Source organism: Lepisosteus oculatus, chromosome 16 (genome assembly GCF_040954835.1).
Source record: "Lepisosteus oculatus isolate fLepOcu1 chromosome 16, fLepOcu1.hap2, whole genome shotgun sequence".
Classification (NCBI taxonomy): Eukaryota; Metazoa; Chordata; class Actinopteri; order Semionotiformes; family Lepisosteidae; genus Lepisosteus; species Lepisosteus oculatus.
In genome coordinates, this window is record NC_090711.1 from 7,369,327 (window position 1) to 7,396,364 (window position 27,038).

Here is a 27,038-nt window from a genome sequence, read left to right on the forward strand (position 1 = left end):
AGTGGTCATTAAAGATACCTGGGCATTCCTCAATAAGAGTAGGGAGTTATCCTGGTGTCCTGGCCAAATTTTCCCCCTCTTACCGTGGCCTCTAAATTGTCCCCATGGATGATTGGCTTGCACTGGCCCTGCCATGGACTGGCGCCCTGTCCAGGGTGTACCCTGCCTTGTGCTCATTGCTTGCTGGTTAGGCTCTGGCTTCCCGCAACACTATAAAGTGGTTTGGCAAATGACATGACATGACATAGTACTGTGATTGCTACTAATCATCTAGACTCAAAATTATCATGTAAATGCTAACAATTCTCATTTTAGACAAAGGTTAAACACACTTTGTCACTTTTTATGTTCTTATTTCATTGTTGTGCTTTGGTTGTATTGCTGCTTCTTATGTTCAAACACCACTACCACAAACCACACTTTGAAACCCAGATGGTAAACTGCTTCATCTTTCATCTTCAATCAAAAAAGCAATTTTAGGTGTGCCGTGTAAGTCTTGAAAGTTTCAAGTGGACTTTATTTTCCTGCATTTGTCATTTTAGTGGTTTGGTTTTTGGGAACATTGCAGGCAGGGCTGCATCCAGGGGTGTTATATCTTTTTATAATACTACCAATTGACAGACTAATGCTATCAACCTAGACATCAGCAGGAGTAATGACTTAGGAAAGACTGTAAAAACTATGGCTGCTAACACAATGGGGCATCCCATGATCATAATGTTCAGAGCTGTCAGTACTCCATGTCATGGTAGCATCATGACTCAAGCTTGTAACTAGGCTTCAAGAGTGCAGCTTGTGTATTGTTCATATGTAGTGATGTGTTCCCTGGATATTTGCAAAGGATGGTATTTTCTGACACCCACTTTATCCTCTCCAACTTAGTAATTGCAGAGCACATGTCTGCAAGGAAAAAAAAATGCAAAAGCCCTCTAATACTTGTTGTGTAGATAATCAAGCCTGTGGTCACCTCCCCAGATAAACTCTACATGTTGTCTGTCTTGAGCAACAGGCATGCTCTTTTAATGCCAGGTGTTTATTTTTAAATTCTGGCTTGTATCAGACGATATCAAGATACAGTGGCTTCGTTTAGAACTCAAAAGAAGGATCTAGTGCTCATGATAATTCTGTTCAAGTGCCTTGTTGAATGCTGATTTCATTCATATTAGTGAATTCAGTCAATATTAAATATGTTTATGTTGTCTTAGAAGTAAACTTTTCCTGAAGGTGGTCTTTACACAGTGATCTATATCTAACTTTAACTTATTAACTAAATTAACTTATTTCTTCTACGAAGTAAAATACTAATGCATAGTGATCTGTTCATTTAACACTTTGAATGCTTGTAGTGATTGAAAACATCATACTGTGTGTTTTTCTATATAACAAGAAATGCATACCGTACATAAAACAGTTGGAGAAATCTGTGCTAGAATTTGTTGAATGTGTTTAAAAAAATCATAGTACAGACCTGTCTTTCAGTGCACATACAAAAATGAGAAAGAATCAAATCACTGAATGTATGTTCTATATAAAAATACAATAAAACTAAGCTGACCAATGGCAACATCTTTTTAAATCTTAGCTAAAGTTAAACTTATTTAACCTGCTTAGCAACAAAGAAATCATAAAAGATGAATTGATAAACAACATACACTTCAGAGGGGAGTGCTAGACAGAGTCAATGTTTTGTTTCAGTAGAATATTGATTAATTATTTGTGTTTTTATTTTGGTGCTCTATGTTTTGGCTCTACACCCCCTTTAAGCAACTCAGTTCCTCCCGTTAATAGAGGTTACACGTACAGTATAATCACTCTGTGCGTTTATACCCTTGGCTAGCTGTGGGCAAACTTGCTGGTTTGGATGTGTCTTGTATGTTGGGAGCAGAAATGAGCTTCTTTGCTGAATCACTGGGTCTCCCTCTTGCTCTGCTGCAGTTGCTTCACTGCAGTCTTTGCTTTTCTTACTCTGCTACCGCATTGCCGTATTACAGGGGGTGCCCGCATTGCGCAGGGGAGACAAATGCTTCAACCCCCTCCCAGGGACATAAAACTGCCTGGGCTGGAGCTAATAGTCCCTGCTGTCTGAGATCGCAGCCACAGGTAAGAGGCAATATGAATCTGCTATACTATAACCTCTTCTGCTGCAATAGGGGGAATTTCTTACTGTTTTTTTGTTGGTATGTTTTCATGAAGCACCGGGGTTCAGAGTGTAAAACCGAGAGGTCCGTCTTCACCTGCTGGGAGGTATCAATGTTTGCTAGGAGACATGTAGAACATGATGCTAAAAGTAATTTGTTACCTTCAAGAAGAAAACTAGAGACACATTCTCAACAAGCAAAATTGAATATTCTACTGACTCATAAACTGCAACTCTCTTGCAGTGGTTTTCTGGTAAGGATGGGATGATATCAATTCGAAGTAATGGAGGAATCAAACTTTGCAGCTTGCAAAGCCAGCTATGTTTTATCGGGATAAATAAAAAGACAAACAAAGATGTTTGTTTGCTGGGGAATCCACTGCTAAGGACATTCGAGGCCTTTGCTTTATTTTCATGAGGACCAATGAGCATGAGCATAGCATTGCGCTATAGAATACAGGATTTTAGATTCAAGACCACAATGACATAATTATTTTGATAACTCTGTTTTAAACATGCAGCAAATACCTTCTGCTCTAAATGTTACTAAATGTTTGCCATCTCAATATTACCACACCTGGGCTCAAGGGAACTAATACATTCTAGAACTAATAAATTAGTTTTACTTGATTTGGTTGAAATGTTAAAATTATTCCAAATATCTAGAGGATCAAGCACATTGCCTGGCTCAAGGATTGACAATCAATAATCTCATAACAGACGAGGTTATAAATTAATACATTTCTTATGACCTGGTTAGAGTATGATTATTTCAATCCTGTTTGCAAAACTATGTGACAAAACAACATAATACATGTTATCTTAAGATTAAACGTCTTTTTCCATATACTGATGCTTTTCTAAAAAGATTTTTAGCCTCATTGTCTTTTCTTCTTGCTAAAATGGTGAAATTAATGATTAACTATAATTGAGAAGTTATTTAACGTTAATATGCTTATTTTAATGAATGCTGAGATTTGTTTGCCTACAAGCCAGCCTGTCTGTCTGGTTAAGTACAGTTTGACTTGAGTGGATTATTCTCTTTGATCTGATCTTGACAATCAGGGCAGCAGTAGTACATTGCCTAGTGTTGCTGGTATATAATGAAAACATTCAAATGAATGTGATTTGATATTGTTAAAAAGTGCATATTAAACAGCTAATGTGAAATGATTGCTGAATTAAATTTAGCATGTCTGATTTCTTTGTTGGGTGGGTGAAACATGTATATCCTGCATTAGCAAGGTTTAAACTCGAATGTTTGTGGTTCTTGTATGAAAAATGAACATTTCGAACTATTTTCCCATTTCTCATTGAAATAAATATAAAAAAAGTTATTAAATGCATTCAGTATATAAAATGTTTACAATTTTCAACTGTAAATGGGGCTGCAGGTCTCAGAAACATCCCAAATTCAGACCCTTCTGTCCTGACATTGTAAAATTATTGATGATTAATAATGACAAGTGATCATGAAATAATGAAAAACATCATGAAGTTATTGTTCATTTAGATTAGTGCATTTAAGCTTGGTCAGTGGGATACTATAGTACTGGGATAGCAGTGGATCCTGTCGTCCTATGGTATGAAAACAATTTTTTTCCAAATAAACTCCAGAATACATTTCTAATACACAATATTATTAATATATTTAGATATTATTATGGAGGAGTAATGAAGTTTGTTTAAAAAACATTGCAAATCGCAGTAAGTTTGTTATATCAGATGTTAGATAACGATTATTGCATTAACTGGTACTGTTTCTAAGTAGAAAAAGAATTATGTGAATTTCATTTTATTTTAATATCTTTGGAAAGAAAATATCTTAACATATTCAATTACAGAAACAGTTGTTTTAATTCTTTGTGACATTGGCAGCTTGGTCAAGAATTTAGTCCTGTTCATGTCTTAATGTCTGTCTGATTCATACTCATATACAGTACAGTATGTTGTCTCAGTATGAGTCTCTGTCTACAAGGTCATGGTACTTTCTAATGTGTAAAGACTTAAGAGGCAGCCATTTTAGGCATGTATTTACATATAATGTCAGATCTGCAATTCAGGGAAAATTAGGGCAAATACATCAATGAATAAATAACCTTCTGCTTCCCATTCTGAGAACTTTCTTATTACTGTAGATTAATGGGAAGTTTAAAATTAAAGTATTAAGAGGGACCCTATTCAGGATAGACTAGTTTTGATAGATTTCTTTGATGCTCTTCAGTGATTAGTAACCCTCTCTAACGTGGGATGTTTCATCTCCCCTCTGCTTCTCCCCTAGACCTGCCTTGTTCCCAAGCTTCCAACTAGCTCGTCGCTGTCCTTGGAGACCTGAGCTGTAGAATGGGGAAGGAGAAGGTCCACATCAACATTGTGGTCATTGGCCACGTGGATTCTGGAAAGTCCACCACCACTGGGCACCTCATCTACAAATGTGGAGGGATCGACAAAAGAACCATTGAGAAATTTGAGAAGGAAGCAGCAGAGGTAGGACAAATGCATGCCCAGCTCACGAAACCCGAGAAATGTCAAAACCTAAAAAGTTCACTGTTTTCAGCTTTTCGTTCCCTCTTAGTTTAGGTTACGCTGCTGCTGAGGATGGTAGGAAGTCTGTGGTGATTTGTCTGAATATCATCTCCTTTTTTTGTGATGTTATAAATGCTTTTCTCTGTCTCTGTTACATTGCATTAGGGCTGATCACATTTTAGAGATCTTTTAGATGGAACATGAGACTCAGCAGCCTGCAGGCTTGCACACAGCTCCCGTACCTTTGAATGAGACCCAGCCAAGAGATGTGGAAAGTTTCCATTATTAGCTTCCTTATTTAGTAAGCACACTCCATTTTCTGATGCAGTGTGGCCCTTAACTTGATAGCACATGACACAAGATGGAGTATAAATCTATTTACACCAGCTGAGGGAAAGCGATCTAAGTGATGTATTGCTTCAGATCTGAAAATCAGCTAAAGCTAACACTACAACCTATAGCTTTTTGTACAGTGTAATTCCTTTCTTTTTAATTCGGTCATTTACAGCAGCAAATTTCCATGCAATAGAAATAGCAGCAGGTCAATCTTTTCAACCTTGGCAAAATGGTGAAGGTTGAAATGAAGTTAAATTTGGTTGATTTTGTTTTGCATTTGCTAAATTGCACCTGCTCTGATGGTCAGGTCATCTCTTTGTTGTGGTACAAGGCCTGTGGTCACATTTTCTTTTTGTTGATATGTATAAAAAAATCAGGAGAAACAAGAACTGTTTTTTTAAATGAAATCCAAGGAGACCGAAGCACAATAATGCTTAAGTTTGACGTATTTTTACTTTTAAAGATGTCCTCAAGTTGTTTTTATTTGGAAGAAGCCTGTAAAGGCCTCTACAGGATTCAATTTTTTTCAAAATTCTAGAATATTAGAACATAAATACAGTAAATATTTGATTTAACAGATCCTGATTTAACAGATTTCGGATTTAACGGACAAAATTCTATGGTTGATATGTCGGTTCTTGATAAGCAATGATGATGAGGAAGAAGGGCCACCAATTTGCAAAATCAAGCTGTCTGATTTGAGATCTCATTGCGACGACTTGATCACGTTTATCGACTCATGATCTGATCCTGAAGTTTAGCTGTATTACTCTCACTTCCAAGCTTTCAGAGAGATTATTATTTGTAAGCAGCAAACTTCCAAAGCACAATTGAAACCTAGCACCTCCTCAGCAAATGGTGTCAATCTCCCGCAGGACTGACATGAAACATGGAAGAGGAGCAAAGTGATTCCTCTTATGAGTAGACTACATAATGTTCAGTTTTTGTTCTTGTTTAAAGAAGGTGGGTAATTTATTATTGTTTTCTAATGCATTACATGTAATATATATAATGAAATTTGTCATTTTTCACCTAAACACAGGTGGCTTTGTGCTTCAAAAATGCATCATTTGCTATTTAACAGACTTTTGGTTTCATATAGATGTTATTTTACAGACATTTGGATTTAATGGACATTCGGCAATATCGGACACCCCCTCCTCCCCATTAGTCCGTTAAATCGAGGATATACTGTACGATTGAAAAGGGTGGACCTGATTCATTCATCACAATCGCACAATTTTATTTACTACAATACCAAATACAGTCGGCCAACTGGGAGCTAGTGCTTTATGGTATTGACCAATGAGAAGTAATGACTTCATCACAGCACAGAATTGCTTGAAAAATGGAGGTATCTAGGAACACACAGGGCTGTTTACCAGAGTGTATGGAATAAACATAATGATATTGATCCTGAAGTTAGAGGTGAAAAGGTTAGAGCTCAGGGAATTAGAGGGTTTCATAGACTCTTGAAAGATTTCCCTATCATTTATGGAGATTCCATTATCAGCGTTCTCTATGGCTGTAATTATTGATTTCTTAATTAAACTTTTTTGACCAGGAAATATCTTTGTTGGCCCAATTGAATAACAGTGTCAATAATAGTGATTTAACTGTGATAAGGTGGTATTTAAAAAGTACAGTCAGACAAATGCAATCCAGTTTCCAAATAAAAGTACAAAAGCTCCCATTAGCAATCTGAGTTACCAAATGCATTCACTTGTAGAATGTGGGGCATCATTACAGTTTCATGAAGGTTTAAGATATTTTAAACAAATAACTATTAACAAATACCTAGAAACAAATGTATCAATTTGTTGATTGAGTAGTTCCAGTGAGTGAGCTGAACTGCTTTACCCCCTACCCACCACAAAGCAGTTTTCCTTTGTGTGAATGTATCATTCATACTCTGTAGCTGTGTAGCTGTGTATCAAGCTTCTATATGTCCTTGTGCGTGTCTTTCCACCTTTCAGATGGGAAAGGGTTCTTTCAAATATGCCTGGGTGTTGGACAAGTTGAAAGCTGAACGTGAACGTGGAATCACCATTGACATCTCTCTCTGGAAGTTTGAAACCACCAAATACTATATCACCATTATAGATGCTCCTGGACACAGAGACTTCATCAAGAACATGATCACAGGAACATCTCAGGTAGAGGCCCACTTTACTCTAAGGAAATGTAATGTTACAGTAGTATCATAGTTCCTGATGCCATGATGCTCCCAGGCTTGTCCCATCAATCTCTATGTCTGAGTCTGTGGTTCGCATGAATATACTTTGAATTGGTTATTGTACGGATGGTTGAAATAGCCAATATCAAGTAATCCAAATGGTTCAATATCTGATATTAGCATACAGTGGTTGGGATTTGCTATTTCAAGTTAGAAATGGTGTAACATCCTCAAGCTCATTTTGATTCTTTAGACTTTTGAAGTAGATGTTGTGGGAAATTATTATATTATATCCTTAACTGCTAGATTAATATAATGAAACTCAGAGTCATGTGAAGGACGTAATGCCACTCTGATCAAGAATGTCACTTACAAATAAATTAAATGAAACGGGGAGAATTGGATTATAAATCCCAAAGCATTTCAGCTGCAGAGGCACGTGATGCAAGGTGACCTGTGCGAAGTGCGAAGAGGTGCACCAGTGTTAAACCCCGTGCGCTCCTGTAGGTGGATTGTGCACCAGTGTTAAACCCCGTGCGCTCCTGTAGGCGGATTGTGCACCAGTGTTAAACCCTGTGCGCTCCTATAGGCAGATTGTGCACCAGTGTTAAACCCCGTGCGCTCCTGTAGGCGGATTGTGCACCAGTGTTAAACCCTGTGCGCTCCTGTAGGCGGATTGTGCACCAGTGTTAAACCCTGTGCGTCCCTGTAGGCGGATTGTGCACCAGTGTTAAACCCCGTGCGCTCCTGTAGGCGGATTGTGCGCTAGTGTTAAACCCCGTGCGCTCCTGCAGGCGGATTGTGCCGTCCTGATCGTGGCAGCTGGGGTTGGGGAGTTTGAAGCTGGGATTTCGAAGAACGGGCAGACACGGGAGCACGCCCTGCTGGCCTACACGCTGGGCGTGAAGCAGCTCATCGTGGGCGTCAACAAGATGGACTCCACCGAGCCGCCCTACAGCGAGAAGAGGTACGATGAAATCGTCAAGGAGGTGAGCGCCTACATCAAGAAGATTGGCTACAACCCGGCAACCGTGCCCTTCGTGCCCATCTCCGGCTGGCACGGCGACAACATGCTGGAACCTTCCCCCAATGTGAGTTCCCCCTTCAGTCTTGTTTCTGACAGAAATTGCCCTTCAAGAATATGGACGGTTTTCTACATCATATTTGTAGAGCAATCTGTAATGAGGGTACTGAACAGAACACATTATCTCTGGGATGTGATAGACTGAAATGTGAGTGGAATATAGTCTTTTTTAGTGTTGGTCCAGGTTTGCTTTACAAGGGGCTATGAATGGCAGCTGCTTCTTTAATAGCTTGACTTCAGCTTGTGAGGTGGCTGGCTGCTGTTCCAGGCTGTTCTGTGGGCCAGACAACCGCAGAGAGAAAAAGCATTGCCTTAGCTTTTCTGTAATTTAGGAACATACAGAAAACAGCACAACAGGGCACTTCCTTCTTCTCCAAGAAGTATTTTTTCATTAGCTTCATGACAGCGATCGCATGTGCACAATTTTCCACCAGGTGGAGCCACTGCACTACACACGATTCAATTTTAATCCTTCCGTCTGATCTTAATTCTAGTTTGTGGAAGACATTATATTCTTTCTGTAGGTAACCGACAGTGGGCTGCCATATCTGTTGAAAAGTCTAGGTTCTTATTTTGAAAGACTGCTTCAAAATGTTAAAACCTTTTAGAGAGTAAGTTAGATACAAGTTTCTTAATATTTTAGGTGCCACCCTTAGATAGGCACATAAAAAAAGAAGATACTTGTTTATAGCAGGTTGCTGACTTCATCATTTCTGTAATTCTGCTCATTTGGTTGTAGAAAGAAGTTAACATTTTGGACAACCTTGTCAATTGTTTTAGAAAAGAGTAGGGTTTCTGTAGCTGAACTGTCTTATATCCCCTTCTACTGTTCACATGGAGGCAGGGTGGTGCTTTTATTTAAAATACCTAACTGATTTAATAGTTTCTGCTTTGTAATCAGACCCTGAAAACATGCTTTGCATACTTTGAAAGGAAACCCACAGAGTGATCTGACACATGGAGCTATTGGTTGCATGTTATTTTGGATCTGTACTCTTTCAGATGCCCTGGTTCAAGGGCTGGAAGTTAGAGAGAAAGGATCACAATGCCAGTGGGGTGAGCCTGCTGGAAGCCCTGGACACCATCTTGCCCCCAACACGCCCCACTGACAAACCCCTGCGTCTGCCCCTGCAGGACGTCTACAAGATTGGAGGTCAGAGGGGTTCAGTGTCCCAGGGCAAGAGCTCACAATCCTTCTCTGAATTTTCCAGAAACGTCACCTCTGTGTTCTGGAACACAGAAGATGTTTGGAGGGTTGAGGGAGTTTTGTACTGAGGGCAAATCCTCAAACTCTGCTTGAGCTTTGCTGATGGAAATAGTACCAGAAGGCTTAGTTGAAAAATAAAACCGTATCCTCAAATCCTCACCGTTGACACTGTGAGATGAAATGAGAAGATGCTTACATCAAGAATTGGCTTTAGCTATCTGTGATTCATTGCTATTTTTGCGGGCAGGTATTGGAACAGTGCCAGTGGGGCGAGTAGAGACTGGAGTCCTGAAACCTGGCATGGTGGTGACCTTTGCCCCTGTTAACATCACTACTGAGGTAAAGTCTGTGGAGATGCACCACGAGGCCCTGAGCGAGGCCCTCCCTGGGGACAACGTGGGCTTCAACATCAAGAACGTCTCCGTCAAGGACATCCGCCGAGGCAACGTGTGTGGGGACAGCAAGGCCGACCCGCCCCAGGAGGCTGCTGGGTTCACTGCTCAGGTCAGCGTTCCTCATTTCCTGTGAATGCCAATTCCTCTAGCAGCTCTAGCAGCTCACAGGCATGGTTACTGGGGTGCTTCTGTGTGTAGTTTTCATGCCCTCCTCATGTTTCTTGTGGGTTTTTGACAGGTGTTCCAGTTTGCTCCAGCACATGGTGGCTAGGTTAAATGTGTATTTAAATTGTGTGTTAACTGAATGTGTGTGTGCCCTACAATGGAACAGCGTCCTATCTGTGGTATAGTCTTGCCTTCTGACCCTGTGTTTCTCAGGTAGGCCTGGGGTTGCCATGACCAGGAAAAAGTGATTTTCTGACAATGTACGTATGGATGGAAGAATACAGCTCTCTTTAGTCCAGTTGTTGCTGGTTTGAGTTATTTTAAGCACTAGCCAGCTGGGAGCTGGTTTTTCAAAGTGGAAGTACACAACATGAGGGCCAGTGTTCTCAGTGAGGTATTCCGCTTGTCCAGATCTGTATAAGGCATTCCCTCTGTCTGTTCCCTCTGTTCAAAGCACCAAATGATGAATATCTGTGACAGATGGGCTTATCAGAGGAGCATGTCTCCAAATCGCCATTCTTCACATGTTAAATTCACATTTTGCTTATCGCTAGTGTGGTTATGACCACTAAACCATAATGTTTTTTTAATCTATTTTCCCATTTGATGGAAAATACCCTAAGCATATTGACTACTGCAAAATTCTCCTTATGATTTATTCCTTCCATTACCCTCATGGTCCCTTATCTTAGCCATTCCTGCAGCTTGCTATATAGACAAATGCAGCACGACCAACAGGAAATGAACTCACAAGGCTTTTCTGTTGTCTTGCTCAGGTGATCATCTTGAACCACCCTGGCCAGATCAGCGCTGGCTACTCCCCTGTCATTGACTGCCACACTGCACACATCGCCTGCAAGTTTGCAGAGCTCAAGGAGAAGATTGATCGCCGTTCTGGCAAGAAACTGGAGGACAACCCCAAATCTCTCAAGTCTGGAGATGCAGCCATTGTTGAAATGGTCCCTGGCAAGCCTATGTGTGTGGAGAGCTTCTCCCAGTACCCACCCCTGGGTGAGCAATTGCACAATTACCGTCATTACTGCTAAGCGCATCCTTGAAGCCATGCATATTAATTATATAGCACTTGCATTTTACGATGCTTAATGGTAGAACCTATTTTATTCAACTTTCATGGATCATAGATCATTCAGATTGTTTTTTTCTTCTCATTTCACTTGCTTTAGAGAAAGAGTTAACATCTTATTCTTCTGTAACAGGGTGATGGAAGTAAAACCAAAAGCAGCCAGACAGATGGACTGAGTTTTATTGAGAGTGAAACTCAATGGGCTGTGAAAATTCTTGTGCAGAACCCTGTTCTCATTTGCTTTTATATGCACTACAGAGACATTTAGAAACAATTAGACATGTATTTGTACAGCATGTAAGTTCTTTCTGATGCGTATTATCATTAGATTTAAGATATTATTCTTCCTAAGGGAGCCAGATTGCAACCATTGGCTTACAAAAGTGTTGCTTTCCTTTCCATTCCTGAGAAGGTATTTACAGCTGACTCAATGGCCCATAGTGGGGTCATATCCAATATTAGTGGCTAATGGTGATGATGGAGAACATGGTGTAATGGTGTCTTGCAGAAAATTTAAATCTGTTTTCCATATCGTAGAAGCCTGGTCTTTATTGCTGTGAAGCACTTAAATTCATAGTCATAGTCATCAAGGGACAGCGTGTTAATGTTTGCAAGAAAAATTACGGTTACGAGACGGAAAGCTTTTTGAATGACTTTGGCTGACTTAGAACGAGTTTTGTGTGAACGGCTGTTCCAGTAAAGGCCAATGCATACTGTATACTTGGGCAGCAGAGAGGCTGAGGTTAGAGGCCTGGGAGTCTCAATTACACTGTGGTCAGTACCAGGTGCTTCCTTGAGGCTTGCTTTGTGGTGTAAAAGCCACTGAGACATGGATTCATCCCCACCAACCACTGTGACACTGTAATGAGATATAAATTAAGAATTAAGAGCTGTGCAGTATTGCCACAAAGGCCTTTCCCTAATATACTTCTATTCATTTGACTCTGGACGTTTAAAGAAAATAAGATTCAAGGAAAGGTAGGCTGACTTCCACAGGATGGTCTCCTACCACGACTGTGGCGGCACGACTGCTGTGTGGCAGACCAAACCGCTCACGGCTGTCCTTCTGTGTGCGGCAGGGCGCTTTGCGGTGAGGGACATGAGGCAGACGGTGGCGGTTGGCGTGATCAAGAACGTGGAGAAGAAGACGGGGGGCGTGGGCAAGGTCACCAAGTCGGCTCAGAAGGCCCAGAAGGCTGGCAAATGAATCGAGCGGCAGCAGTGCATGTTGGCCGGAGCGCCCCAGCCTCCAGGCGGCCCCCAGTACCTCCTCTCCACGGGGCATGCCCACACATCCGCTTCTAAAACACTCTTCGGCAACGACTGGATGCTAACTATCAAAGTCCAATGGAAGTTCTTTAAAAGGAAAAGCATGCTCCAGCATTTGTAAGGCTTCTTGTTAATTTTACCATTAAACTGGTCCACCCACTTCACTGCTGCCAGTGCTGTCATTTCACTCACTCCACATAAGAAAGAACACAGCCTTTTTTAAAGGGCAGAATATGGAGTTAATGGACTTGTCTGTCTCGGGTGATCTGTAGATGCTGAAGAAGACTCCCTGCTAAGGATATTTACTCCATGCATTCTAAAAACAAGGGGCGAATAATATTAACAGTTTTAAAATATGTACTTATTCCTAAAAAATATCTGCATTATATATACTGCTTTTCAAAAGGCTTAGACATTTGACCTTTTATGGCCTTGTCAGTTGCTTGCCAGGATAGGTTCTGGCTTCCTTGCGACACTGAATTGGAAGAATTTAATTGGTCAATTTGACTTAGCAGCTACAACATTTCATATAGACCGTTTATGTAGAGTTTATAGACTGTTTATATAGTGTTTACCTTTTTGTTTTGCCTTCTTATTTTTGAAGATTCTGATCAAGAACAGGTTTCTTCTCACCCAAATGAATCTGTATCAACAACAGTCACAGTTATTGCACAGTAAAAACCACTAGTGGAGTTAAGAGCTGATGGTATTAAAATACGTGGGTTCTATATGTAATCCTGATTATGTAAAAGACTGAATAAACAGCAGTGTATTTAGTGTATAAAATGTTATCTATTGAAATATTTTATAGAGTTTTAATTGTTTTCTAACTCGAGCATAGTGTTTGTACCACTAGACAGCTGGCTTGTTCCGGATATTGGGAGTAATTCGAATTAGAATACTACAGTTCCCTCTTTCTTCTTCCTAAATTTAAGGCATTGCACATGTCTCATAATTCAAATTTACAAGTTGAGTCACAGAAGTAATGACTTTATTGGAAATCCATCATGGCCGCATTTAGCAATGAGATAATTTTACATAATGTTTCAGTATGTAAAACATTTTTCTTTCTTTGAATTTCTTTAATTTATTATCCAGCACCAAGCCTAGACCTTCAGGCTACAATATTTTGCAACGCAGAGAAAATCATTGTCAAGTGCTATAAAAAGAATTCAGATCATTAGCACAGCACTGTGTGCACTGAGGAAAAACAGATTGCTCAAATCATGTAAAATCTTCTCAGACTGTACACATTATATTTCTATCTAGAATTTGGCTTGAAAGTCACGTACAAGCAGCATCACCAGAGTGATCAGCTGTGCACTGTGAAAAACAATTCATAATTTTGTTCTAAAATTTTGTAATATTTTATGTTGTAAGACTGACGTGTAACATCCTGGATCTGCTGAGCTGATGGCAAGCGTTTGAAAGCACTGGGAATCATCTTCTGAACTTTATTGAATCTGACACCGAGACTGGGTATTCCAGAGCTGACTCTGGAGGGAAGGTGTGTCTGCAGGTCTTCATTCCCGCAGCTGTTAATGACCTAAATCAGCTTATTACTGCTTAAATTAGATCAACTTACCACCTCTTCACAGCATTTTGAGGTGCTGGTGCTTTAAAGAGACTTAGAAGGCCTATGGACACCTGTGCTGTGAAGGTTACAGACCTCTACATTAAGGAAAATTGCCAGTGATTTGGAAGAGAAATCAAATACACATTTAAACAAGTAAACACATCAAGCTAGAACTTTGTAATCATTGCAGATAATAGTGGTATGTTTCAAGAAATGCCATAAACTCCTTTGTTAAATTGCAGGATCTTCCTCCACAGTCACTCATGTCTTGTTCTCTGGAAGATGAAGGTCTATTACAGATTCAGGGTGATACTAGATTTTATCATGTTATGTATGTCATCACTACATACACTGTTGGCATTTCCTCCGTACAGGAAATGTGATCTTAGCGCCTTTAAACCGATCATCTCAAACATGTGAGTCCGTAGGAGGACGAAAGTTACTCTCCTCACTGCTTTTGATCCATTCCAGCGGCTGATTTCTCAATGTTGGAAGGAAAAGTCTTTTCCACCTGCTGACGTGCTAAATGCTGCAAGCTGTAATGAACTGTAGAGGCTTAACAGTACTTCTCATTCTGACTGAAATCCTTTCCTAATTTGCTGTCCTGCTTGTGAGGAACGCAGACGGCCAGTCGAGGCGGTCCAGGTGTCCGCAACACGGTTCTCTAACTTGGGCCATGCCAAAGGAATTGGGAAACTTCTGATGAGCTTCGTAAAGGATAAAACAGGAATGTTCAAGGATTATATCTCTATACATATGGTGTCATGTAGAAGATAGTAATTTGTATAACCCTGCGCTACAGTGCCTCTCCTTTCCCTTCACATTTATTGCAAAGCAACATAGAATCTATCCATCCATTAATTGTCTTGTAGCTCTGGCCAGTGCACGCTGACAGTGGAGCCGGAGCCTAGCAACGCAGAATGTCTGCTTTAAATAACTTAATGTTGATATATTAAGTAGTAGTTACATTTCCATGTATTATCCATATACACAGTATATTATTGGTAGCATCTGGATCATTATAATTTGTGATTGACTTAGTTCTGAAGCAAATTCCCCACAAAATAAATTGAACTTAGTTTTTAATTCATATCAATATGAAAGACTGTTATATAAATAAAGATGCTAAATGGTTAATTTAAATCACTCAATTTGTTAAATTATTTAAGCATACTTTTATGCTGACTCACTGCATAGCTCAATCAATCCTTTTAGGTTCTCTAAAGCCTATGACCTAATCATTATATAATTATAATTGTGAGTGAAGCAGACTTGTGGTAAGTATCTGCTCACATCTGAAAACAGATTAAAAAAAAGTTTCCCTTAATTGTCTTTTCAGTGGGGTATTGGAACATTGTACCACATATCTTTATGGTCTGAGATATTTTCTAGTATATGTTTGTACTTGTATACATTACTGTATAATGTAGTTTAATCTAGCTATCTATAAATTAAAAGTATTAACATTTTTATCCACTGTGATGCATTTAAAATGGGATTTGTGACAGTTTTTTTCAGTTTTTTATGAATGCGATTTAAAAATGTATATTGTTAAATTTAATATACTATATAGGTTTTTTGACGCATTTGACTATTAAAGATTATAATCTATCACTATCTCCTAAATACAGGAAAGCTATATATGGTTTTACATCTTTCTGCTCCCTGTGTGTGTCTGTGAGGACTAGGCATGATGTGATACAAAGATTTTTTGTACTTCAGATCTACTTGTTTTTGTGCTAAAGCACACAGGCCCTTTCATCAGCCTAAGTGTTGTCAGTAATTACACATTGTGTTATTTTTTCTGGGGCAGTGAAAAGACAAAATATAGAAACCACCCTCTGTTATTTCTTGGAACATTCTGTGGTATCTTGTGGCAATTTGGAGTAGTAATTGCCTTTATCTCCACAGATGTTGCACTTTGGAGTTTGTTCTGGCACTGAAATAGATTGTTTCTGTCTTTAAAATACACTCACAGAAGAAACTGACTGTAATATCAGAAGATAACAGAAATCAGAAACAAACTGTTGTCTTACCTACCACTCATGGAGACAAAAGCTGTCTTTTGAACACATTATTGCCTCCCATTAGGATGCTCATGATTAATTTATGAAACCACTAATCCTGGTTTGCAAAACATCCAACTATTTGCACTGTCTATGCCTAAGAGGGCATCATCTGGGGTAGGCTTGCAGAGTCTTGCGTTGTTTCTTCCAAATAATGTAATATTGGTGACACTTGTTTTTTTCTGACAGAAGTTTAAGCGAACATACTGTAACAGTCCTCTTTTGAAAAACTGAATACCTGGACCTGGGAGGTTACAAGTTAAATAATGCCTGCATTCAGGACTGCAGAGAACAATGTCCAAGACACATGAGGCAAAGCAGCAATTGAATCTGTGATTGAGATTCATATTGTTTTCCATTAATCTTAAAAAAAAATAAAATTGTCAGCGCCAGTCTTTACGGAGTCCTGTGCATTTATTTACGTTCCATTCCTATTGATTAATGACAGCGAGGAGCCCCGGAGCAGTATGAGTTTATTCGTCCGCCCACCGATCGTACTGTGACTATGAGTAGCAATGTTACTAATAAAAATAAGCAGTGATTGATCCCGCCGTATCTAGTGAACTATCATCTTCGAAGTCTGTGCGCAAATGCTTCCGGCACCGATGCAATTTCGCAATCAAGTGTCAGACCTTAAAATAATATGAGGCTGAAAACATGCGATATTGGCTTGCAATAGATGAAGCCGTCTGGTGTATAATAATAATAATAATAATAATAATAATAATAATAATAATAATAATAATAATAATAATTTCTTCTGTTTTAGTTTTGAGATTGGAGTTTAATTATTTCTGCCCCTAGAGGGAGCTGTGTCCATTACAGACGGATGGCGTACTTACGTGCGGGTCTGGTTTCCTTTTCTACCTCTCCGGAGTTCAAGGATAATTAATGTGATTTACAACGATTAAGTGCAAGTTAAAAAGCAGTTTGTAATTCTCCCAAATTTTAACAAACGGATTACAGGTAGGCCGTGGTATTAAATAAATCTTATAACATTATAATGAATGGTAGCTGAATAGGTTATATAACATTTTCCAAGCTCTTTAATTTGTTATTGTTATGTACTAAATGGATACTAAATGAATGAAAAAGGACATACGGTTTACATCGCACAGGGTTAATGGAAATACAATTTTATTGGTAGTAAATGCTTTTAACAGGTTGTTTACAGACTGCCCCGGTGAACTTTAAGGTAGTTACTGTAAACTACCTTTGTAAAGCCTTATAACAACAATTAAGATGCAAGCCAAGTATTGTAACATACGCTCCTGCTGCTACTATTTATTGCACGCAGCACAATTGAAAGGAACGGGAAAGAAACACTTTTGATTAACAGCGTTAGACTTAAGATGTAAGGTCTTTTTCAATTTCGTTATCAGTTTAAAAATAGATAGCGTAAAGAGTAGCCATACTGTGAAACTAAACGAAAAGCTTCAGCTGAGTGGGGAGCACGTTATTTTTTTTTGTTAAATTTGTTATTGACTGATGTAGTTTTTAACAGATTTGCCCGTTCCCCTCCCTAATTACCTAGTAGTGTGCATTATGGCTTTGCCAGAAACAAGCAACAGCATTTAACACTAATTGCTAATAATATTTATGTTCAGTAGATATCTGACACTGATCCTGAATGATAGACGTTTTTTTCTGCCGACAAAGATGCGAGAAAAGCTAAGGATCAGTAAGCTCTTTCTAACCTTGCTGTCAAGCCAGACCCTAACCTCGATTAATACACCTCATCAGAAGACCTTGTCAAGAAAACGGCTCTTGGCCTCAAGCAGACAGGGTTCTGCTTGGGCGATCACAGTTTGGCCTATGGGATGTGGCCTCAAGACTGTGCAGATTTCTCCTTTTATAGCCTGTCTGAGCTCCTCGTTTACTGCCTTCACTTGTTGCCATCAAGGACTAGAACCCTGTGCCTCTCTCATAATGTGGAAGCTGATCGTATTGCTCGGGTGTGGTGCTGCCATTAACCACCTCCTGCTAATGCTGTCCTACACTTACATTCATTGGGGTGACAGTTAGCCAGAGGTACTGTACAAAACGGGCCTCATTAATGATCCTTCTTATGTTTGGAGCTCCTTCTACTCCATAATGCACATGACAAAACTTTAATATGGAAGTATTGCTTAAATAAAAGATTTTATTTGGAAGTTTGTGTAGACAGAGGTGTAGAGGTGCTGCCTGATTTTGTCTTTGAACAGTTTTTATTACACTAATTTCAAAGCACGCTGTTCATGTAGGCTCATTTCTGTTTGAGGAAAAAGGGTGTTTTAGGTGCTTTGGCTGCAGCTGGTGTTTGTGGGAGATACAGGACTCCACCTGTGGTTACACCAAGCCCAGTTTGGCTCTCAAATCAGTATCCGTTTGTTTGCTCTTAATTAGGGGACCTCTTTTACAAGCCCAGACTGCTCTCGGGGTGATAGTCTGGGCGTGAGAGTGTGTAGGAAGATCTGTAGGTGTTTGATCACGTTTATTCAGTGGAACTATGCAATGGGAGACAAAAACATCAAAATACTGTAAATCTAAATCGAACTTCTATTTAAACTGTCCATAAGTCAACCTTTTTTTCCACATGGAGTCAGATTGGAAAACATGTCTTCCTCTAGAAAAATGGACCTAAAAATTGTTAAAAGTATAAAACAACAAAGATTCTGTGAAACTCTGGTTTGCAAACAATTCTTTTAATGTTCAATCCTAGCAAGTAGAGTGGAATTTCACATTCATAGTTTTCTCAGTTGTATATGACAGTGATGTTGAACTGCTAATGTGGACATGATATTAAATGTCTTATGTTTTATAAAATAAAAACACAGAGGCATGAAAGAAAAGTTATGAAAATTTCAGTGAATCTTCATTACACTATAAGAAGCACACATTAAGCTCACAGGGTTGTACTGACAGATGATTAATTTCCAGCCTAAAGGTGATTCCTAATGTACTTCTAACTTTAGCTTTGCTAAATATTTAAGTAGCAGTTTCTATATATTGTAAGACACATTTGCTGGAACGTAAAGCAGCATTTAATTGTTTTCTTCCTGAAAAATGTTCCCTTCCCCTTTCCTTTCTTAATATTTCAAAGAAGTAAAAACAAATAAAGACAAGATATCTATAAATTCTTGCTACCAGTAATAGTTTTCGTAGCTCAGCCAAATATCCTTTCTTAGTGCACCAGCATTAATGAGATATAAACAAATTTCCACTCAGATCTTTTAACATGTGCAGGCATTTGCTGTCCTGATCTGGTAAATAACTGAGAAGACTTTAGACATCATTAAGTAACAAGTGAAAGAATTACTGGCGGTTAATTACAGTGCTTTGCTCATTAGCTATAAACGGACAACTTCTATTGCCATTGTACACCGATATCAAACAGGATAGTGTTGCAAGCAAATAAATAGAAATGATTCATCTGGAACAGGAACACCTAAATCATTAAATATGGGGCAGATCACGTAATTCGTTGGAGGGTTGGGGTCATCCACAAATGCGATCCCATTTCTGGGATACATTTCTGGGCCTTGATGAGCAGCTGGAACAGCTTGTGCAGCAGGAGGTGGATTGAACCCACGAATCTGAAATGTGTGTCTTTAGGATTTGGCTGGAAAGGGTGACAGAAGGTAGCCTCTCACTCCCCAATGCAGCCATGCATAGCCTGCTATAGAGTGAGTGAGTCATTTAACTGGGGGTTCCTAATATTTTGATGAGCTTGCCATACATATAAGCATGTACTGTATAGTGCAGAAATGGAATTTACAGGCACTTCTTTAACAGTGACTTGTGGTTTTCCAGTTTTAGCACATTATCGCATTTTCAGAGTTTCACAACATACTGCTTTTTCTTCATGGAGTTGTACTTGAGAATAACTGATTCAACATATTAATACGTAATATGTGTTTGTAACATAAGGCTATTATTACAAAAATATGAAGAAACTCATGAAATAAATGTATCTTTGTGAAGTTTTTCTAAGGTAACATGGAAGACTAAGTTGCTCTTCACTCTTAAGGTTAAAGTGTGCACTTTATACTAGATTTATGGTGTAAAAATAGACAAACCTGACAATAAAGATAGCCAAAGAAAAAACGGAATAAAACCTAAATAGAAATCCATGAAAACATTTTAAAGAAAACTCTGTAACCAATGAACTATAACTGTAGAGAGACCTTCTTTACAGAGAGAAAATCTTTAGAATGTCAATTTCAGGTTTCACACTCTTTAAAGTGATGCTTCCTCTTTTGGAATGAAGGAATATCTCCACTTATCAGCATCCCAGCTCTCCCTTCCTATGTGGCATTTATAAAAAAAATAATTGCTTCATGAAAAATCTCTCATGCCTGAATTGCTTGTCCACCCTTTGTGTTTGATAATCCCATAGAGAATTTATTTTGAAACATGAAATGAAAGCACTGCATTCCTTAAAAACGGCTTGTCATTTCTTCTTACACAGTGAAGGTCAGAGATGAGAGTCTGTTTTCCTGAGACAGCTTTGTAGCAGGTCTTGTTCCCCCAGCTGGACAAGCTTTGTTCACTTTTTCAACCCTGCTCAGAGCTCCCTACCCCTCTGTGTCCGACAGCAGATCACTTAACTGTACATTCGGTTGAGTGATTTATTAGTAGAACAAGCTCGAGGAAAAGAGTTTCAGCAAAGTATTAAGAATATCTTGGAATAATTAGGCAGATGAAAAATAATACAGAGGCCATTCTTGATAATGCAATCCATTCAAAACAGTCATGCAATTTGTACTTTCCCTAGGGCAAAGAAAAGTGCAGTACACTAGCACTTAAACTTTAGTCTGCAGGTTATGAGTCGTCAGTGAGAGCAATTCTTCAAAGGGAAACAGACAGGTGGAAAAATAAAGCTCTACATAGAACAGTATAATTCATTTATTTTGTTAAACCTTTAAGGTTTCATAAGTTGATTATCAACCAATATCTTGTCTCTTCTTAGTAGACTAACTTTCATAGTGTCTTGCATTTTAGTATCTTAATCAGCATATTAAGAGCCATATATTAACTGTATTACAGAAAACGTGTATCACTACTAATTATTCATTCTTCTAGCTATAAGAGTGCCCTGAACAATCCAAATATAACTACTGTAGATAAATAATTTAGAGTGAACCATGCATAATTCATTGCACATATTAAAGCCCAGTAGCTTTGAACATTTTGTCAAGTAGAAATAAGAATGTAAAATGCTTTCAGCTTTGAAAATATTACTTTAATTTGTCCTGACATGCAAGGGCAATGCAATGGGCAGAGCTATAAGGTCAGCCTTTATAGCGAGGACTATGAGAAACATTTGTTTAGCAAAATCGAATTTAGAGAACACAACTTAATGTTGTGATTTTTACAGGATTTGTTTTTGCTCAGGTACTACTGTGATTCCCATTATATTGCAGAGTCTGTATAGTAGCTCATGGATGGATAAACATTTTATATTTTGTGGTTTTCACTGAAGTAGAAAAGCTCAGAAAGTAGCCTGGTTTGCAGCTAGATTCAGAACTTACTAATCATTATTAACTGTACTCAGAATAGCCCCAGTTGTCTTAGATTGTAAGAGGTTACTGGTGACCTGGTTCAGTACAGCTCCTCCTACAAATTATGGCTCTAAATGATGTGACAACAGTGAAGCAATGTATTGGCCTTTAACTTATGTTCTTGGAAAGTGTAATACCAACATTAATTAATGGGCTGCTTTTTATTGGACCTGAACTGGGAATATTTTGACAGAGGGGGAATATGTTTTCATATGCAAGTCCTAAATAATTTTGCTAGCTTTTCATATTAACTAGTATGGGCACTCTTGTACTTACAGGTAAAGTCACGCACGTATAGCAAGTTGGCAGTTATGTGCATTTTTAAGTAACCAGCTCACTCATGTTACAAATTTGTAATTACCTGACCTGCTACAACATGATGCATTGCATTTATACTTTACACCTCTTTTATGCCCTGGAATCAATCAGTTTATTGTTTTAAAATGGCTATAAAACAACCACTTTGCTCAGTTATAAGTTAAGCATATTTAGATTTTTTCTCCAGGTAATATCGAATTGATGTGAAAATGTCAAGTCCCATTGTAGATCTCCATATAGGGAAAGTTACAGTAATTTGGAATTAATAAGAGTAATGCATTCTCAGAAAATTCTGTTACAGTTCAAATATAATCTCTCACCTTTCAAAACATGAGAAAACCGGAGGTGAGATGGAGCAGAGATGAGAATTTATTCACAATATGTGAAATCTGTTCTGTGCTGCTTAGGATATGTAAAAACAATTTTCAAAATGACAATTTTTTTCATTTGGCATGACAGTCTTGGCTGAGATGCTGCCTTTGTTAAAGGAATAGAAAAAGGTGTTTTAGTATTCAGACGTTTCAACGCTAGGCTCTGAGAACAAATCCTCAATACAAATCCTGACAGCACCCTTACTGAGCTCCTGTCTATACTTATCTGTTATGTGTCATTCTTCTGACAAATAACAGGCCTACAACATGGACTAATCATCTTCCAGTTATGAGGACTGCAAAGCTTGGTGGTAGATTTTCTTTGAAAACATCCCAGAGTCCCACACACGGTGAGAATACTAAACCATCAGATTTTTCCATGCAGTGCAATATCATTAATACTGGAAGGGCCCAACCTGCAGTTATTTCATATTGATGATGGCCTGTGCAGACTTGAAGAATTCCAGTCGGAAGCAGAAACCCATGATATTTCCTTATAAAATGGGTGCAAATAATTTATTTTTATTAATAATACTTTCTTAAAAAACTCAAGTAAAATGAAGGCTAATCAAGGGCTTGATGAGATTATTGGATGATATGGGCCAAATGGCCTGCTTTCTTTTGTAGTCTTTCATCATGTAATTATTGTTGTTATATTGTTTTGTGGTATGGCTTTCCTTTGGCCTTTGTCACTGTGCTGAGAAAACTCTTTCCTTTTCATCTTTGCAGTCTGTTTGATATTTGTTTTTGCTGTATAAAGTAATAAGGCAGATATTTAAATCTGAAATATACGCCAACAACATAATTAATATCAATATTTAACTGATTGCACCTTATTTTTCCCATCCTGTAAGAAAGACTCCGATATGTAGAGGCTGTTCTTCTAAGTATATTATAGTATTTCTTTTTAAAAGACTGTCTCTCTGCTGTGAGGTTAGATTAGATATGCCTTATCTTTCCCTATCTGTAGTCAGCTGATCAATGTTTTATCTAATGCTATAGTTTTCTGTCCAGATGATGTATTTCCCAGAAGCTGGATGGCACAATGTCTGTTTCTGTGATAAGGCCATTTCCCTGTCTCCATTGTGATGTAAGTTCTCTGACTGCTACAGTATATTCAGCTGCAGTTGAATTGGGAGGTAGGGGGTGCTTCCTGGACTTGACTTGAAGATTAAAGAGTGTTGTCACAGGAAAACTGAAGAATAAAAGCAACTCAATGCAGGTATATAAATTTACTAGAAAGTTGGCTGTATAAGAAGAGAAACGTTTTGTCACATCATATGACTACTTGAGAATACTTTTTTCTCAATGTACACTACATAATCTGTCTTCATGAATGTAAAATAGTCACTGTAAAGTTTCCTCATGTACTGCCACAAAACCTGATCATGATATTGTTTGTAGTGAGTGCTCAGGAAAAATTAGGCAGCACTCCTCCAGCTTCATAATTCTCGTCTTTTAAATCCATTTATTAGGAAATAGATTCCAGTTCTGTTCTTCTTCCACCAGCTTAATACTCTTTAGGGAAAGTGAATTCAGTTTTCTCTTGATAGACCAAAAATGATGTAAGAAATCTCTTTGCTTAAAGAAGCTTGTCATTGTCTACCATAATATTAGCAGTAGCTATACAATACAATATCAGATTGTATTTCATCTGAAAGCTACATTGAAAGTAAAGTGAACTTATCCAAATTTGTATTTGAATTTGTATTATTAAAGCATGACCAAAAAATATTCTTGAGGTGAGCAGTACATATATTATTTTTCCTCCACATGAACACTGACAGAACTGTTTTCTATTCATTCTTAGCAGATTTCATTTTGTTTTCATTTAAATATTTTCAGTAGCCTGGTGATTCAAAGGCTGTAACTGACCTTTGAGAGCAATGCTTTCACGGAGGGCTATTTTATACCTTCCAAAGTATCCAGAAATTCCTGTAATTTTATTGCAATTATAGACTTTGTAGGCTATTCATCTCAGAGGTTTTCTCATGCTTCTTCATAAATCTCTGTTCTTTACCTCCCTTACCAGATTATCTGCCATGGCAACAGAGTGCTTCTGTAATAACAGCGAAAAATGATCTTATCTACTGTAAAGACATCATAAAGTTAGTGAGCAAGGTAAAAACCATTTCTAGAATTCCAACTTTTCTAGAGAAACGTTATTTCTCGCTGCAAGAGGTGCGAAAAATTGCCTCTAATAGTAATTTCATTTTAATTCCTTAAAAATCACTTGATATATATCAATCTTATCACCTTGATATATATCACCTGTTTACTATTTGTATGCTGTGGTTTCCCCAAGTGAGGTTTAAGAGACCACAAAAGAACATTTTTGCTTAACTTCAACTTGCTTGGGCCCCCCATTGATTTTATAGCGTTTTAAGCAATATTTGTTTTTTCTGCCTCTAACTGTTTAGGATTCAATGAGAAGAAAATCTATTATAGCAACAAACAGGGTTTGAAAACGTCCTCTTTTATGAGGTAATTTCTCTTGTTATCGATTTATGCTCAGAAATGTGCTCCCTGGGCATTCTAGTTAGCAAGTGGACCAGTGTCTAAATTATATTGTGTGAGTTTTAAAAGCTGTTTAAAGCCACTCAGTATCTCATAAGAGACCTATGGTTTAAAGGCATTTCAGCACGTCAAAATATCTGGATAACTTGCTCATACTACTTTCATAGTTTCATAATTCTTCACCAAATATCTGTCAGGTTGTGAAACAAAACTTTAATGGAATAACAATGTTGAGTGCTGTTTTACAAGTAGCGACAAGTTAAGGAGGTTTTTCTGCATGGTCTGGGTCCAGCAGACACAGTGTTTGGAGAACATGGCTGGAATAAACGTATCTTTAGATTTGGGTTGACTTTTTCCTATGTCACACAAGTTCAACTTCCAGTGTAGCCAGCGTCACATGTAATTGAGCTTGACAGAAATATTTGTCAGATTCATGTGGAACTTGTGTCTAAATTGTCAGCACGCTAACTTATTCTGTTTCCAGAAATGTGGTTCTTATTTAGACAGGTGTTTTCTGGAATTAGTCTTTGGCACTCTCTGCTAGAAATTAAAAGAATATGGAAATGAGGAATGAAGAGTGCTGTCTGTGAATACACTGGAAAAGTGTTGAGTACAGCGAGTCCCCAAGTGACCCGCTAATACCTAATTCAGGCCTCAGACTTGAGTGGTGATTTCAGAATGTCTGCTTCTTCGCAGCTTTGTTTATCCATCAAAATCTGACAGTTTAGATCTTAAAAAATGGAACTAAGAGGCTATTGCCCATCAGACCTATGATCTCCCAAGTGCTTTTTGTAGTCAGCTTGTGAAAATTGAACTGACCACAGCACCACTGCCCAAAGCAGCTTCTGTTGTCAGCATACAGTATTGCTTTTTTTGCAGCAAGTGGGAATTAAATTTCCTTATTCTAAATAAATATCCTTTTTTTGTCAGTCTTTGTGCGTGAAAAAGAGGGAGTGACCATGGACAAGACTCTCATCAGATCCTCCCATAATCCTTTGATTGTAATTGATCTGCAAAACCTAGAAGCTGTGCGTCAGCCTTACCCTGTGTCTGTCTGTCCGGACCCAGCATTTGCTTCACGGTGGTACTGTGGCTTTCTGCACTGGGAAATAGTTCCCCCTGCCCAGTTAAGAATGCTGGAGACCAGTTTTGATTTTTCACTGGGGTATGTATGATTGACTTGATTACGGAGATTAGTAAATGGGTTCTTAATTTTGCCAGCACACATACTAAGGGTTTCTTTAGTGTATGTTTTTAGTGTACTAGATTTTCTCTCAGAAAATTGCTTGAATCCTTATGTTATAGTTCTAGTACATCCTTATTTTGAAAAGAACAGAACTTCATCTGTGTAGTTTGAATGGTTTACCTGTGTCCAGAAGGAGTTTCTCTAGGTGCTTTGTTTTCCTCCCAGATCCCAGAAGGATGCTGTCAAGGTGAATTCACGCCTCTGAATTATCCTTGTGTATTTGCATGTCCTGTGATGGACAGGAATCCCGTCCACAATGTAATCATGTTTTAAAGAAATCATGTAGCTTCTACAGTACTTTATACTCTAACTTCCATTAAATTAATTATAATTGGTAAAATAATTGGTATTCCCTAAGCTGTTATTTAAAATTACCTTTCTTGTTAGAAAAGCCAAATTATGTACAGTAGTTACTAGATGGCTTTGTGGAGAATTTAAGCTTGTTATTTGCAAGATGGCTACGATACACATTTCATGATAAAAAGAGCAAGATGAAATGGAGATACACTGAAAAATGATCCTTAAAAAGAGTGAAAATATGTTAACTGTGCTAAGATTGGGCTGTCAACACTAGCATAATGATAACATGCCTCTGACAGTTATGCCAGTAATTATAGAATTATTTACGTCTCAGATGTAAAATGTGCAATCTAGTCAGAATCCTGGATCTTACTTGGTGGCTGTCATTAAATAGGGTAGTTTTGTTATCTGTAGAATCTGTATTTTAGCATCTCAAAGGAGTAGTCCGGCTGCAGAATATGGGTCTCTTCCAGTACATTAAATAAACTGTCTGATGGCAGCTATACAAACAAAGAATGTTATTTAATAGAATTTGAAGGAATGTGTCTTTTTATAGTGCTTCTTAGTGACAGTTTGGTTTCAGCTTTCAAGTCATCTACTCTGCTGAAATTTGAGTACTTTTGTAGATTTTAAGATGTGTAGCTGCAGCCATTTGATTTCTATACATTAAAATAATATACAGTTATTGACATAGAATTTCTAATATTAATATAGGAGTTTTA

At 38.2% G+C, this 27,038-nt stretch overlaps 1 protein-coding gene across 1 annotated transcript; it reads left to right on the plus strand.

Moving 5' to 3' along the window:
- Positions 1 to 1,993: 1,993 nt before the first annotated feature.
- On the plus strand, positions 1,994 to 12,543 carry eef1a2 (eukaryotic translation elongation factor 1 alpha 2). Its single transcript, XM_006639512.3, has 8 exons — positions 1,994 to 2,100; positions 4,419 to 4,624; positions 6,976 to 7,155; positions 7,970 to 8,266; positions 9,262 to 9,412; positions 9,714 to 9,970; positions 10,803 to 11,037; positions 12,190 to 12,543. The coding sequence occupies exons 2-8, from the start codon at positions 4,481 to 4,483 to the stop codon at positions 12,315 to 12,317; spliced, it is 1,392 nt and encodes a 463-aa protein (XP_006639575.1). The 5' UTR covers positions 1,994 to 2,100; positions 4,419 to 4,480; the 3' UTR covers positions 12,318 to 12,543.
- The last annotated feature ends 14,495 nt before the right edge of the window (positions 12,544 to 27,038 follow it).

Bases quoted from the DNA above. Each gene is read 5' to 3' on its own strand.
- eef1a2 (XM_006639512.3), top strand. From the start codon at position 4,481: ATGGGGAAGGAGAAGGTCCACATCAACATTGTGGTCATTGGCCACGTG. The intron at 9,413-9,713 runs GTCAGAGGGGTT...TTTTGCGGGCAG, and splicing joins GGACGTCTACAAGATTGGAG to GTATTGGAACAGTGCCAGTG. The intron at 11,038-12,189 runs GTGAGCAATTGC...TGTGTGCGGCAG, and splicing joins CTCCCAGTACCCACCCCTGG to GGCGCTTTGCGGTGAGGGAC.